Genomic DNA, 15,760 nt, shown 5'->3' on the forward strand with positions numbered 1-15,760 from the left:
TTAGTATTTTTCCCTGTAGTTGCTCCAAGGCCTTAAAGGTAGACACAATCTTTTGAAATCCAGCACAAAGTGCAGGATGTATCCAAGTAGCTTTCTGCTCCTTCCCCATTGGGTGTATGGTACATACTAACCAATGAATACAGAATACAGATGTATTCCTATATAGCTTTGTTATTGTTCATGCAAAAGTAACACCCTGAAGTCCCATCTCCCTCTGCAAATAATAGATAAAGAACAGCCATTTCCCATCTAACTTTGTCTCTGTCTGACACACACATACACACACACACACACTCTTAGGTGACACTTCAGCTCTAGAAGATTGGCTCTCTACATGACCATATGCTGTATTTTACCATGTTGTCCAGTATTTTTATTTATTTTGTAATTTATATATGTATATAATATATTTTTACACTTTGTTGATACACATGGATATGTAAAAGAGAAAAAAACTGTAGTTTATTTAGTTGTGTTTGGACAGTGCTGTACTGTCAATTGTAGCTTTTATCATTCACAAACATAATTTGATATGTATGTGTTTTGCAACAGTTATCTGGCTTTTTCATAATGTCCCTATTCTGGTACCCACCCAATGATGGGACACAATGTGTGCAGTAAGCCTACAATTTGAAAGAAACAGATCGCTTAAATTAACTTATTTATTTGAAAGTATTCACTGGTCTCAGAAGTTTTCTACATTAATTGCACAACAATATACCTATTTACCTTTGCTTTGTCAAAGAGCAAGACCTCGCTGAATGTATCCCCATTAGAACGTTTTTATTTACTGTATGCGTGGAATAACCCCCCCCCCAAAACCCAAATAGGATTAAGTGGAGAGCTGTTGGTGTCACGAGTAACCATAACAATGTATTTGAATACCCCCTGAAAAGTGAATGAACATCTGCTCATGATTTAAGACAGTATGTTCTGTGTTAGAAAAAGGGAAAAAGGGAAATGTTATAATGTCTTGTTTGAATTTCTAAACATTTAAACCATTTTGGAAACTGAAAATTGTGCAAAAGTGGGAATTTCAATGTTTTACTGTCTTGTATCCAAAAATGAGAGAATTTAATGAAAATTGTGTTGGTCTACTTTAAAGGGAGCCTGCTTTAAAAGTCTTGAAAAATGAACTAACTGAATATAAACTCAGATTAGTATTCACTCACTGCCTTAACTTCACAGATTCAGTTTTCATGTCTCCCTTGTGAGAGAAAGGAAAGGCTTTTCTAGACAAGGAAAATACTTGTAGGACCAATGCCAGTTTGTGTCAGCGCAGGCAATACACTGACAAGTTGTATAAAGTACTGAGTAAATATTTATTACTTGCATTGGAAGACTTTGTTTACTTATTGAATGTTATCTGTTCATGTAGGGAAATGTAAATGTAATAAAAAAACACATTCAGTTAACTTGTTATGTTTTGCTTTTGATCAGATTAAATGTTGCACTAAAGAACAGGCAATTTAAAAAGCATTTTAGTAATGGCATGAACTGTACACGTGGTGGCAGTGTAGACATTTGTGGCTATGCAATTGCTTAATTGGTTAAAGTCCCAACCATGGGTACCATAGGGACCGACTAATACACCAATATAGGCTACTTCAACACTTACGAAGTTGCTTTGCATGTTGATGTTTTGTAGGCTACTACAGAGCACAGTCGTTCTTAATATAATATAGATATTAAATGACAATTTGGTCTAATGTTTTAATTATCTCTTATGGTTTTATAATTTTTCTAGACAGCATGTGATCACTTATTGCAATAGAAAAAAAGCATTACGTGGGAGCGGTTTGGATTTAATCTTTGTTGAATATAGTGCAGTCCTATTGTCAATCAAACGATGGCACCAATAGCCCAAGCGTAGGAGGCAGGGCATTTTGGCGAGCTGCTGATATAAAATGCGGAATTTGAAAGTCGTTCTATATTTTCTGTTATTTTGCAGTGAAAGACATTGACCGAAGTTAATGGATTGATATTGATAGCCAACGAATAGGTTTTGTAGCAGAGATTTTGTTACTTTTGGACTTTTGACTTAGAAGTTGAGCACAGAAACAATGAATGAAGTCAATGGAAGTTGTTTGTTGAACAAGTCATTGACAGAGGATAATCGTTTCAGTAACCTGGAGGATATCGACGTGACAGCGGACGGCAGTCCGGCTTTGAGGTTCCTGATCTGTATCATCTACTCGGTAGTGTGCGCTGTGGGATTGGTGGGCAATTTACTAGTGCTCTTCTTTATAAGAGTTAAACAAGAGAGAAAAAAGTCCATAATTAACTTTTTTGTTCTCAATTTAGCGGTGACGGACTTCCAATTTGTATTGACGCTGCCGTTCTGGGCAGTGGACACAGTTCTGGACTTCAGCTGGCCGTTTGGAGACGCCATGTGCAAAATCATTCTCTCCGTCACAGTTATGAACATGTATGCAAGCGTGTTTTTCTTGACAGCGATGAGTGTGACCCGATATTGGTCTGTCGCCTCCGCTTCAAAAAACCGTAAGAGACTAAACCTGTGCTCTGTCAAATGGGTGTGCGTGGTTATTTGGGTATCAGCAACAGTTGCTACTGCACCTACCTCCATATTTTCTACGGTGATGAACGTGACAGGGGAAAAACTCTGTCTTTTGAAGTTTCCCGGAGGACAATATTGGTTAGCAGTGTATCATGTTCAGAAAATACTATTTGCCTTTGTATTACCCATGGCCATCGTCTCAATAAGCTACATAATGCTTCTGCGATTCATCCGCTGTCGTAGTATGAAACCTAACAATCAAAAACGCAGATCTCAAGTCACTAAGTCTGTCTCAATTGTTGTTCTATCATTCTTTCTTTGCTGGATGCCTAATCATGCTATCACTTTCTGGAGTGTGCTAGTCAAATTTAACGTGGTTAATTGGGATCAGTCATACTATATTGTTCACACTTATGTTTTCCCGGTGACAGTCTGCCTGGCGCACACCAATAGTTGTCTAAACCCTGTTATTTATTGCCTCATGAGAAAAGAATTCAGGAAGAAATTGAAGGACTTAATTTATCGGAGATAGAACATTTTAAGGCACCTGTGAAAATGGGGAAAACGCACACTGGTAAATAGAAAACCAGGCGCAGAGCATGTGCGGCTGATGCTAAATGTCACAAAGTAGCCTAGGCTATAACGCAAACAACAAGAAAATAATGTTTGTCAACCATTGTATTGTAATTATATTTAATTAAATGTACATGATTTGATTGATTTTAGTAACATGAGCGTGATGAATAGCCTATGACTGTCAATTCATGAACATATTTAGCCTAAATGCATGCCTCATGGGTTGACCAAAGTGTTCTGAGTAATTGTTGTATTTATATTATTTACGTTAACTCATGAATGTAACATATTATGACATTCATACATTGCCTGTAAAGTATTTCTGTGCAAAGCGTCGCTTAAATCAATTATCCTAACTATAAGATGTCGACGTAGTGATGTAGGACATTGCAGTGCAAGCTGTAAAATATGAAAATACATGCCTTAAAAATACAGTTGGACCAGTTTGTGATGTCTGTTTGCATGACGTAGAGTGAATTCGGGTAATCTGGGAAATGTTTTGCATGCATTTTCTCATGGGAGCTCCCTGATTGACAAGTGCCCTAGCCCCTTTCTGTGACACCACACCAACCAAGTATTGTGATTTCAGTCACATATAACATCCATGCTAAACCTAGAGTAAAAGTTATTTGGACTACACATATGTCATAGGAGGAAAAAACACACACTGGAGTTTAGGTGTCCCACATTACTGGAATCGTTGTCTGATGTCTGCTTCATTTGGGGGATGGGGTGGCAACAGACATATACAGTTGACTAAGAATGCATTGAGTTTACTTTACAAACACTGTAGGCTACTATGAATGTAATCATGAATTTAATCGTGTGCAGTTGGAGTAGTTTGTTCTATTGTGTTGTTTGATGGCCATAGGGCCTATTGGTCACCTGACTGACACACACAGCAAAGCTATGCGTCGCTCGAATGACGAAGGTGGCGCGCCCTCGCTTGTGTTGTGTCTGGAAGAAATGGAAACTGGCAATGCACGAATTTGATCATTCAGAGATCCGAACAGTTGAGTCTGTGAATGGCGCCAAAACAAGACCCTAAACCTAAATTTCAAGAAGGTGGGTTTGATTTGTTATGAGTATTAATATGGGTTAATTGATTCTTCCGCTTTGGCCCTGGATCCTGCATCCTGCTAGAGGACAAAGAATTAGCAGCTAGCTTGCGAGGCAGTCGTTAACTAACTGTGCTTCTCTATGCGATAATGGAAGCAAGCTTTTTTACGAAACGGAATCAACCATGACCTGTAACATACTAGCTAGCAATTTAACCCAGCTTTATCTTTGTTGTTGTTGTTGTAGCTAGCTAATAACATAGTTTTACGGTGCTAGTGGTGGCTAAACCAGATTAAAGCTAGCTAGCTATGCTAACATGCAACGCATAACCTAGATGCCAGTCAAAATGTATTCGTTAGAAAAAAGCAGAGCCTGAGTACTTGTCATTAGACAGCTGTTTAATAGTAAGCAAATCTATATTCAATTATAGCTTACATTATTCATAGCTTGCTTTGTTCAAGATTATGTGTTGCTAGTTAGAGCTAGGTACTAGCAGTACCTACATAACCTGCTTGCACACTAGCTATCAAAACCAAAGCTGGCAAGGTAGGCCATTCTGCCCCCTGTGTTGTGGTGAGTGGTACAGTAGCACGAACAAAACGACAAAAAGGATGGAAAAACATGGGAAAGCATGCACGCCAACATTAATAATCATCCTGTTGCTTTTTAATCATTCAACTTCATATTTTCTACATTTTCGTCCTTGTTTTTTAGGTGAAAGAGTTCTGTGTTTTCATGGGCCATTGCTGTACGAAGCAAAGGTAAGCTCACCCTAACCCATTTGAGAGCATTAAAACGAATTCATTGTAAAAATACATTTTCATATTTACAGTTAACAATAAACTTAGCCTTTGTTTTATTTTTGTCTAACAGTGTGTGAAAATCAATATCAAGGACAAGCAGATAAAGTATTTCATTCATTATAGCGGATGGAATAAAAAGTAAGTCTCCTCTCCTTCCCTTTTAAATAAGTCACAATACAGGGCCATTGAAGGCCCTATCACTTGTCTAGTAAAGTGAGCCACAGATTAAATTAACTCTGTGTCAAATCAGTTCTGTTCAGTTGTCAAATATTTTTTTTGTCTTCACTGAATATGATGCTTGGTTTCATCTAGCCTAACGTTTAAACAGTATGTATGGATGTTACCAACAAGGTTTGATTTGTTTTAGCTGGGATGAATGGGTTCCTGAAAGCAGAGTGCTCAAATATGTGGACAGCAACCTTGCGAAACAAAAAGAGCTTCAAAAGGCCAACCAGTAAGTCCATATATATTTCTTGACAGACATAGGGTTGGTAAAAATGTATTGTATCAACATCAATTCACAGCCTGTAAATGCAAAAATAAGATACAATATGTCAATATCAATGTCTCCTCAGAAATGCCGATGATGACTCGAAGATGGGAGAACATAAAAAGTGATTGCAATTAGTTTGTTTCTTCTGTTTGAATTTGAAATATAATTACAGCACATACTGTACATTTTGCTACTTGTTGCCTGTGAGCCTTATGAAGGCAATTTCAAAGGTCACCAAAGAATATTGCAGATTTTTATTTATTCAGTTGAGTTAAACATATCAGTAACAATACTTGCAGTGATAAAAAGAACAGCCTATGGCATGGATGATTTGAAATTAAAGAGCACAAGTTTATTGTCTGGCTTCCCTCCTGTAAGTAATGAATGTTGTGGTTGTCGTCTCTCCTTCAGGGATCATTATGTTGAAGGAAAGATGAGGGGTGTAGCACCGAGCAAGAAAATACCAGCTGTGCAGCAAAAACATGTTGATCTGTAAGTTTGGCAGGGTTGTTCTTTTTTTATTTGAGACCGTTAGTGTTATAAAATGTACAAAAGGTAAGACCTCTAAAATGCTTTTGTTCCTCCCCAGGAAAGCGAAGAAAACTAAACCGAAGAGTAAGTCAAATGTGGCCACGTGGTCGTAACCCATTTTGAAGATCTGAAAGTACTTCAAATATATATATATATATATATATATATTTTTTTTAGGACCTGCATTATACTGTATACTCCAACTATCTTTGTTTCCATCTGTTTTAGCACCAGGGGCTGGTGAGGGCACCAGCACTGGAGAAATGCCGCAACCACCACGAAAGAAAAGGGCACGCGTCGACCCTACTGTGGAAAGTGTAGGCATTTTTGTGTGTGTTGGGGAGGGTGCGGCTGGGCATTTGCTGCATTTTCAATTCTTCATGGCTGATTTTACCATCTGTAACCTAATTATGATTCCCTTGACATTTTGTTTTACCAGGAGGAAACTTTCACCAATCGTGTGGAGGTAAAGGTGAAGATCCCAGAGGAACTGAAGCCCTGGCTGGTAGATGATTGGGACCTCATCACCAGGCAGAAACAGGTCAATATTTTCTAAGGATTAGCCACCAATCATCACATAGGTCCTGATGGTTGTAGCTTGTCAGACATCGCATTACATAATCATGGGCATTAATGAAGACAGCAATCTTTTTGTTGTCATTAGTTTGTCAGTGTGTAATAGCTTGGTATTAAATAATTGATGATTTTGTTTTGCCTGCAGCTCTTTCACCTGCCCGCTAAAAAGAACGTAGAAACGGTCTTGGAGGACTATGCAAATTATAAAAAATCTAGAGGAACGTCAGACAACAAGTAAGAAAAACTTAAAATAGGTAAAATAGTATCCCTAACCAGCCATGATACCCGATGTTCTTCAGATAAAACAGTTGATGCCATCGTTTGGCTTTGTTTCTCAAGTTAGCCAGCTATCATCTGAAATGTAGCAGAACAGATTTTAGACACTACATTCCACATAATTGAATGTGGTGAAGTACATTTACTTCTACTTAAAACCTATAAATGAGGGCGCTATGAAGTACCCTCATTCCCACCAACAATTTGATGTATTAATGGCACTTAGCACAGGCTTTCATTGGAAGCAATTTACCATGGAGAGTGCACATACATTTACAGAGTATAATCCAAGCAGTTCTTCAGCCTACTGTAAGTGGTGGCACAATGCCTCACTGCGGTGCCACTTTAAGCTCACAGGAAATGTATACCCCAGGTGAAAACTCTTCAGTTGAATATCATGTTTATTGTATACCTCTTGCTCCTCGCTCAGGGAGTATGCGGTGAATGAGGTGGTGGCGGGGATCAGAGAGTACTTCAATGTCATGCTGGGCACTCAGCTATTGTACAAGTTTGAAAGGCCCCAGTATGCCGAAATACTGGCCAACCATCCTGATGCCCCCATGTCCCAGGTGTATGGAGCCCCGCACCTGCTCCGACTTTTTGGTACCTGTCCCTGTACACACACGCAGCACTTTGACACCCTCAAAAGCTTGTACATATTGACACACAAAAGACAAGCATGTAGACCACCATGCCTATAAAAAAATCCAGACCACAAAATCTTTACTGCAGTCTTACATTTTACAATCCAAAGGTATTTGCACTGAAGAAAGTGCTAAATAATTTCCCCCTGTTTCCTTGCATGTGCTTGTCAGAAATCAAATATAAATAAGCAGTAATGAGAACTCCATTTCTCTTAAGTGCAAATCGTTCTGGATTTGATTATGATAACCATATAATTATTTTGAGATATACAAATGAAGGACTCTAATAGCTTTCAAATGTTCATCATTCAGTAATTAGATCCTGTTGAACCTAAAGTATCTTTGAGTAAGGTGTTTCATAGTATTCTCCCTTAAGTGCTTTACGTCCATGGATTGAAGCAGAAATTAAAAACGTTATCATTTACCACTACCTCAAATGACACCCCAAGGTCCCCAAAGTATTAGTCTGTTAATGAAAGCTACAGAGCTATAAATGCCTCTTTCAGAGACTTAAACTGCAGAATGCAGCAAGAAGCAGAATCCCCATGGCAATGTATGAGCATTTCAGAAAATAAGGATAATAGTGGAATTGTTTCTGACATAGGTGCTCCATGTCAGCCTGTGAATCATAATTGGATTATCAAATCAACATTTAATTGTATTGTATTGTATAACCTTTTTTACAAGCAATGTCACAAAGGGCTTCACATGCGCCCATAGAACTGCCCCCAACAAACCTAAACCCTCAAGGAAGACAAGGAAAAACTCACTTGATGAGAAAAAATGGAAGAAACCTTGGGAGGGATTATCCTAGATTCCAATCAATGAAATTGATAACTATTACAATGATGTGCAAAAGTATTTACAGTACTGAACCCAATCAGCCTTTTACTAATTTAGTGGAGACCATAAATAGACGTTGAGTTGTTTTTTTGGAAACAATCCTTGTATTGTTACATATACTGGCCAGGTGATCAAAGATATTTTAAGTCAATTGTACTTGTGTTCATTGTACAGTGCGTATTGGAGCTATGCTGGCTTACACACCTCTAGATGAAAAGAGTCTGGCTCTGCTTCTCAACTACCTGCAGGACTTTCTAAAGTAAGACATCTTTCCTCAATTGCATGTCAACTAGTTGTCAAGCTCGGCTTTGCACCATTTGGAATAATTATATGTAGAAACTACAGTCTCACTGTTGCAGTAGTAGGCCTGCTAATGGAAATGGTACTTAACTTTTCTTAAGTATGTTTAGGTCTGTCCAAGAAGTAAATGGAAGTACAAGTACCTTCACTAAGCTTCTCAATGAATTTCTTTTGAAATAAGTGTGCAACATAATTGATAAATGCATGTGCAATTATCCCAACTAAATTCTGTTAGTATGCCCTGAACAAGTATAACAGTAACTGGTAGGGCTTTAAATCATGCAGATAGCAAATTGTTTTGTATTTTCCTGTTGACCAATTTCTTGATGGCCACAGATATTATATATCAAGACTAACCTCATTAAGTGTCCAAATAGAGCCTGCATCAGAGCTGTCATTAGTCAGATCTGATAGCTGTTATGAAGCCTGAAACCTGGCTTTTTATTTACATTACATTTACACATTTAGTTATTTAGCAGACGCACTTATCCAGAGCGACTTAGAGTAAGTACAGGGATATTCCCCCGAGGCAAGTAGGGTGAAGTGCCTTGCCAAAGGACACAACGTCACTTGGCACGGCCAGGAATCGAACCAAAAACCTTCTGATTAATAGCCCGACTCCCTAACCGCTCAGCCATCTAACCCCAATCACTTATTTAATAATTGGATATATCTTCTCTCCATATTCTTGCTGTACCACACCATTCATTTCACATAAAGAGCAATAATAATGAAGTTGTTTTGTCATTCTAGGTATCTTGTGAAGAACTCGTCAACTCTCTTTAGTTCCAGCGACTACGAGGTGGCACCCCCAGAATACCACCGCAAGGCCGTCTGAAAGCTTTGAAAGGATGTTCCTCCACTTACGAGACTGCTGCCTCCCAGGCCACTTGTACAATAACTATTTTTATGTTTTTGAGTGGAAAGTTGGACTACATTTTTCACTTGAATTTCTTCCCAGAGGTCCCAAGAGTTAGTTTTGGATTTGAAAGGTGACCCTGTGAAAAACAAGTTAAGGCTGGAGTTGCTGTCAGCCATTATGCTGTCTTGTCATTATGAAACAAACAGGATGGGCATGTTTCTCAAGCAGCTTTTTGATGTTAATGTGCATTCCATTGAATCAGTCTCATTTATTGCTTGCAAGAATCTAAAACTCTTTTTTTCTTTTTCATGGGTCCAGTATTTGTCAGAAAAACAATGCTCATGCATGAAATCTTTAGTGGATATGATATTCTGTGTTTGTTTGCCATCATTTTGTAATAAAGACATTTCTACACAATTTCACCATTGGCAAATAACTTGCCATTTTGTGCCAAGTCATATTTTCTATTATTGGAATCTTTGATAACCCTAGCCCATTGGAAATTGACCAGATACCTTAAATATGCTTGATATTGATGACATTTCTTGAACTGAAAGTTTTTACTTGACCAAATGACATTTGAACACAAATTAATTTTAACCTCATTATTGACCACAAACTAGTTTGCTAAAATGTATGTGTGATAAGGAGGGAAAAAAGGGAATATATGACCAATGAACCTATGAACAGTTTACATACTTACACTAAATGGTCCAAAGTCTGTAAGCACCTGACTGTCACACCTATATGAACTTGTTGGACATCCCATTCTTCAACCATATGCATTAATATGGAATTGACCATTATCCCTCCTCCATCAAACTGTTGTACACTGAAATAGAGTACAACGTACACCACTTCAGTGTAAACATTAGGCACTCTGTCTTCTAGTATGTAGCGTTATCCTGGCATCCACTACATCCAAATTCACTGGCCATAATTACAGAGCAGGGATCCATGATATGACCCAATATTGTTTCTATTTTCTAGTTATTTGCTTGATTTAACCTGTTGTCTGTACAACTTTTTTTTCTTTGGACATCCAAGTGCAACAATTATGTCATATTGGTAGGAAGGCCATGCATACAGGTTCAATCTACTAATACTAAAAGTGAACCTATGGCAATGCTATGAGGAATCCTTAGCAACACTGTTGCTATGAAAACTGAGAGCTACACTCCAAACATAGATAAATGAGAATGTGTATGCATAGCAGTATAACTAGAATCTTAATGTAGGTAAACTCATTATATGGTGACTAATGTATGTCATACATTTTATTATTTATTAAGTGTTTATGTTCATGTGACAGGAGAACTTTTAATGTTATAATAATGTATTTCAATTTCTCACAATCAAAACAGATGAAGAAAATTATTGAACTTTAAGTAGTGCTGATACTGATATTGTTTTTTTTTATACTAGTGAGCCCTTCATAGCATCATATGTTTAGTTTCTAAACACACATTTTTTAATCACATTTTCATACTTGTTTCATCACAAGAATAGTATGGCTCCAGGGAACATTGCTAGGTAGCACAGGCTAATTTTCAGCATGCGAATGAGGATTTGAAGAAAAAAAACTAAAAACAAGGTATGCTGTCTTGTGTGATTTGCTTTAGTAGCTTGGTGTTATAACTTCCACTATGATACCTAGGGGCAATCATGACCTTTTGTAGGTCCCCAAGAAAATGTAAATCCTTCGAGTTGGCTGATATTGATAAGATATTGTTGTCCTTTTCCTTATTTTGTCATTCATTTTGTTCTTGCATGTGTGCATTGTGAAATAATAGTACAGCCACTAGCCTGTTTAATTCCTTGCTATTTTAATTCTAAAATAGTATACTTTCTTATCTTGGAAGAAACACAGAATTGTGCTTATTCTGTGCTTATTATGCAAGATACATTTGTAAATGGCAAGACATTTCAAAGTAGCAGGGAGTTGTCCATGTGCACATTTAGGGCCAGAAGGGGGCAACCTTTTTTACTTAGTTAATCTATTGTTTTGGACCTTGTCATCTGTTTGTTTTGTACAAATGATAACAAGGCAATTTAGGTGTTAGCGGTGCCTCTTTTTAATGACCATTATCCCCTTTACTTTTATATAGGCCTGTATTTGTTTTCCTTTCGATTGAATGCTTTAATTCGCATTAAGGAATGCAATTCCTTTATTGTGAACAGGACATGTCTTTAATGTTTTTTCTTAGAGATAGCTTCAAACTTGTTTGATACTGTACATAGGCCTATACACAGTCTAAACAATTCCTCATAACTTTTGTTTGCTTGTCTTGAATTGGCTCCTTTTATTACGTCAAACCACATTTAAAATGACACGTATAAATGATTGAATGAGGCAAAACAGGCCCTACAGTAACCTTTTGACTTATCCCGCCAATTTATCTGGGCGGATCCTTCCACCCTCAGGTAAAGATTGACGTCACCACGCTCAGGTTGTCCTATGCACTGTCCCAGGATATCTAGCCTACAACTGCTCAGAAGTACCGATGCCTCATCGAACAAGGAAGTTCCTCCCATCAGAGCGGATTGGTTTAAAACTAGAGAGTGTTGCGCATATTTGAGTCTCATTGGCTTAGAAAAGGTCAATTTTGAACAGGTCCACTGGTGAGGAGTCAGGTGAAATCGACGTCCAGTGGTCAGGAGAGATTTAAGTTTATTTGATTGCTTTAAGACAACGTTTCACTCCCAGATAGGTAGAATAAATCTCGGCGATTCGATTTCAAAGTTCAATAACATCATCAAACAAGAAGCCACAATGAAGAGTCTAAAGTATCGACTGAAAAAACACGAGGTTACCATCACAGTAAGTTGATTTTCTTTCTAAGCGATGGCAATGCGATTAAAATAGCTTTTCAACATAAGCATATTTACATGTTATTACACAAAGGCTATTGTTTAATGGCCTCTATAACAAGTCTTAAAACAATGTTGGAAACAGCTGTCATGAAACCTACTCGGTCCAACCCAACTAATTCCCAGGAATGTTAGACATTAAATTGTCGTACTACTTCGGGAAGTAATTGTTCTCGGCAATTGTAGACCATTGGTTTCCTTTTTTACGTAGTTTAAGTTCGACTCAACATCCATTGGCGGTGATGTAACTGTGCCGAGCACTCAACTGTGCAGAATAAGCAGTCCCATAAAGAAGGAGCATGTTTCACTTATCAATGCGCAGAAGTAGGCCGAATCTTGTTTCCTGATTATTTTCTTATGCTGACTCTTTACTACCTAGATTTTGCTAATCAACAACTTAACATTAGGTTGTCCTCACACAAACTATTCCCCCCATAGCAGACTCGGTGAATGTCCAAAGTGCCTTCATTAGATGTGACTATTACGATTCTACTAAGTGCAGCAGTAGCTATGTGAAAAAAACTGTTGACAGTGAGAAGCCCTTTATCCCTATAGTAGCCTGATTACCATGATAAAGGCACATGAACACGTTTTGGGCCAAATCCAGAAAGACAAGTATGTTTTAGGAATTCTATAATGGTGGCTATTTTGTATGGCAGTTGGGTTGCTTCAGGCTTTGTAAGTATAAGTTTCGGTCATGAATGAGATGTTGGAGATGGAGTAACAGAACATATAAACTTTTGACTGTAGGTAAATTGTGCGAATCTGTCAGCAGTTACTCATGGCCTCAAGGTGGGCGAAACATGATTGGCATTTAAGCAAGGTTTTCATGAGGGATACATGTGGACGGAACAGTTGCACATTGTCTTTTGTGTCAATGTCAACTGATGGTCACATGTTGTAGTTTAAACCATGGGCAGCCTAAAAAATTATATTACATTTACCCCAGGCAAGGTATGTGAAATGGTGATAAAGAAAGACAGACTTCAGTTTTTTACATGCGTAATTTCTGTTGTCCACCCTTAACAAAAAAAAAAAAAAGCACAAATCAGTTTCAAAGCATGTGCAATTGTGTTGGCTGTGGTCAAAAAGAAACACACCCGCACCTTTTGAGTTTCTGTTTTTTGTCATATGAAGTCAATATTCATGATGAGACATATGGAAAGAGGGAAATGTTGCTAGTGATTTAGCAGCTGTGAGTATCAGAAGAGCGTCTGGAATGAGAACAATAGTTGAATCCCATCCAGACTACAGTCACTTCAGGATACCTTCCACTAGTTGTGCAATGTATTTTTCTTCACACACACTGTTTTTTGTACTGGGCCTAAGGTAAGATTTTAAGGATTTATTTAATGTTTGTGGGGCAAAGGTAGCTGTAGGCTTACTGTTTACACTCCATTTGACAGAGATTCTCTTGTGTTTCGACTAAAAGGTCTTACGTTAGGGTTACCTACTGTAACTTGTCTGAGGTAAACTACTTACTGTCAACATGAGGTGGTTTCCAAACATTTCACACTAGTTCTTGGAACTTCATGTCCAGGTAATTAAGTGTAATGTGCTTGATACCATATTTTTACAAGATTGTTACAGAATTTTTCATTGAAAACAAGCCTGTATGCTAAGCAGACAGCTCAAACATTCAAAGGAATTGCAAATGTCTGATTTAATATGTGCCAATGGATGTGGTCAATTGGCCACAGAATGAAATTGTTTCTGTGTGACCCTCAGTGATTATTTGGAGGGCATTGGATGTAAGATTCAAGACTCTCCAACTTTGTAGAATCCTGTTGGCCAACGCACACACCATAACAAATGTGTGGTAGGCATTTTGCTTTAAATATATTTGTGCATTTTTCATTCACTTTTAGCCTAAGTGCAGTGTGACAGGAAAGATAGAGAGAGACAGACATATCGAGAAGACAAGCAGCAAAGGACCAAGGCCGGATTTGAACCCAGGCCACTGCGGTAAGGCCTCAGCCTACATGGTCTGCGTACTTATCTAGTGGGTTACCGGGGCACCCAAGGCATGGTGTTTTATTCAGATTTTTGTTAAATTTAGTTGTTCTTGTTGTTTGCAATTTTGCAGAACTGTTATTTTCATGAGGTTTCTTATAAGGTTTTCACATGGAAGCACATGATGCAAAGTATAACTGTGGATCAGCTTGTAAGGCCTGCCATTGGGAGAGTTCAGATGAAAAGGGCATTTGTGCTAAAATGCCCACACTTTTTGTTATGAGCAATTGGTCTTTGTGCTGCTTTTGGCCTTGAATTTGAAGATGAAGTTTGCATTTGAGGAGTATTTTATTGAAACCTCGCTTAAAGTTGAGGTCTATAGGTATTAGGAATTAGGTAATGATATGCAGCCTAATATATAATAGTTTGACATAGATGAAGATATAGCCTAAGGTGTGACTGTATGTTGAAAACTGGATAACAATTGATGTATGATTTTAGGGTTGCTGGTGTAGTCTAGATGCTCAAGTGTTCACTCATCTGGTTGCTAAAGGTTGATGCAGTTACACAGTATAGTAGTTGGATATTCCATAAATCACTAGAAGTCTAAGCTCAACACAAATGTGACAAACCAAACAATACTGATGTAGACTTCAAGTGAGGCAACAATGAAGCTACAAGTATCAGTTGCCAAAGACCACATGTTAAATTCTTCTGAAATTCTTTGAAATATGTTCCCATTGTTGTCGGGACTATTGAGCTCAATTTTGTGGCCCTGCTTTAAATTATTTTGGCAGACGAGCTTTTTCAAGTTTTCCTGTCATGTATTTAAATTTAGTATATTAGAGGATCCAAGCCAAATTATCGTCTTTTTTTTAAATGCAAGTTCATTATTATTAATGAGGAATTTCCTGATTTATACGATGATTTAGAATTATACCAGAATTGTGATTGAATATATTTGATAAATTCAACAAACTGACAGAAGAACTTGTTAATTAATCTAACCATAATAATGAGTTCAAGGACAATCAAGGAATATTAATAATGATTGTTAAAGTATTTGCCACCAATAGAAATATTATTTGCACTGATACTTGCATTTGATAGTATAACATGCCATGCTAATGTATTAAATGTAGGTCCACAACCATAGGGACCACATGCCTAAATCTAGAACCTACAGAAAGCTAAATTTGGGGAAATACATTCTGTTTTGGCCTTGTGGTGGAGACTTTTCCTGGAAGCAAGATTTCGGTGACAGGTCCATGCTTTCTTTCTCTGATATTGTTGTTTGCTTTGTTGTTGTTGCTTGCCTCTAGTCTTGTCCTTCCCGTCCTCCTCTCCTGCCCTGCCTCCCCCCGCAACACAATCTTCTCCTGGTCCCCATGGACAAAATGTCTGAAAGAGACTTGCCCTTGAAGTGGGATCTTTTTACAGCACACAGAACAGTGA

The 15,760-nt window shown here is 37.8% G+C and overlaps 3 protein-coding genes across 4 annotated transcripts in view; all 3 read left to right on the plus strand.

Moving 5' to 3' along the window:
- The first annotated feature begins 2,063 nt into the window (after positions 1-2,063).
- rxfp3.3a1 (relaxin family peptide receptor 3.3a1) lies at positions 2,064-3,323 on the plus strand. Its single transcript, XM_084682578.1, has one exon. The coding sequence runs from the start codon at positions 2,064-2,066 to the stop codon at positions 3,048-3,050; it is 987 nt and encodes a 328-aa protein (XP_084538704.1). The 3' UTR covers positions 3,051-3,323.
- A 675-nt stretch (positions 3,324-3,998) lies between these two features.
- On the plus strand, positions 3,999-9,898 carry LOC146246958 (mortality factor 4-like protein 1). Of its 2 annotated transcripts, XM_084682576.1 has the most exons (13): positions 4,000-4,159; positions 4,868-4,914; positions 5,027-5,094; positions 5,324-5,410; positions 5,532-5,570; positions 5,861-5,941; positions 6,039-6,064; positions 6,209-6,297; positions 6,420-6,521; positions 6,702-6,790; positions 7,263-7,435; positions 8,494-8,578; positions 9,373-9,898. In XM_084682576.1, the coding sequence occupies exons 1-13, from the start codon at positions 4,120-4,122 to the stop codon at positions 9,455-9,457; spliced, it is 1,011 nt and encodes a 336-aa protein (XP_084538702.1). In that variant the 5' UTR covers positions 4,000-4,119; the 3' UTR covers positions 9,458-9,898. The 2 variants fall into 2 exon arrangements, with proteins under 2 accessions (XP_084538703.1, XP_084538702.1); XM_084682577.1 differs by lacking the exon at positions 5,532-5,570 and having other exon boundaries at positions 3,999-4,159.
- Positions 9,899-12,097: 2,199 nt separating this feature from the next.
- uacab (uveal autoantigen with coiled-coil domains and ankyrin repeats b) overlaps positions 12,098-15,760 on the plus strand; it is a 30,397-nt gene continuing 26,734 nt past the window's right edge. Inside the window, exon 1 of the mRNA XM_084682072.1 lies at positions 12,098-12,302. Coding sequence (XP_084538198.1) covers positions 12,255-12,302 — 48 coding nt within the window. The 5' untranslated portion in view covers positions 12,098-12,254. The remainder of the gene's footprint in view (positions 12,303-15,760) is intronic.

Source organism: Hypomesus nipponensis, chromosome 19 (assembly GCF_054491055.1).
Source record: "Hypomesus nipponensis isolate SF chromosome 19, ASM5449105v1, whole genome shotgun sequence".
Classification (NCBI taxonomy): Eukaryota; Metazoa; Chordata; class Actinopteri; order Osmeriformes; family Osmeridae; genus Hypomesus; species Hypomesus nipponensis.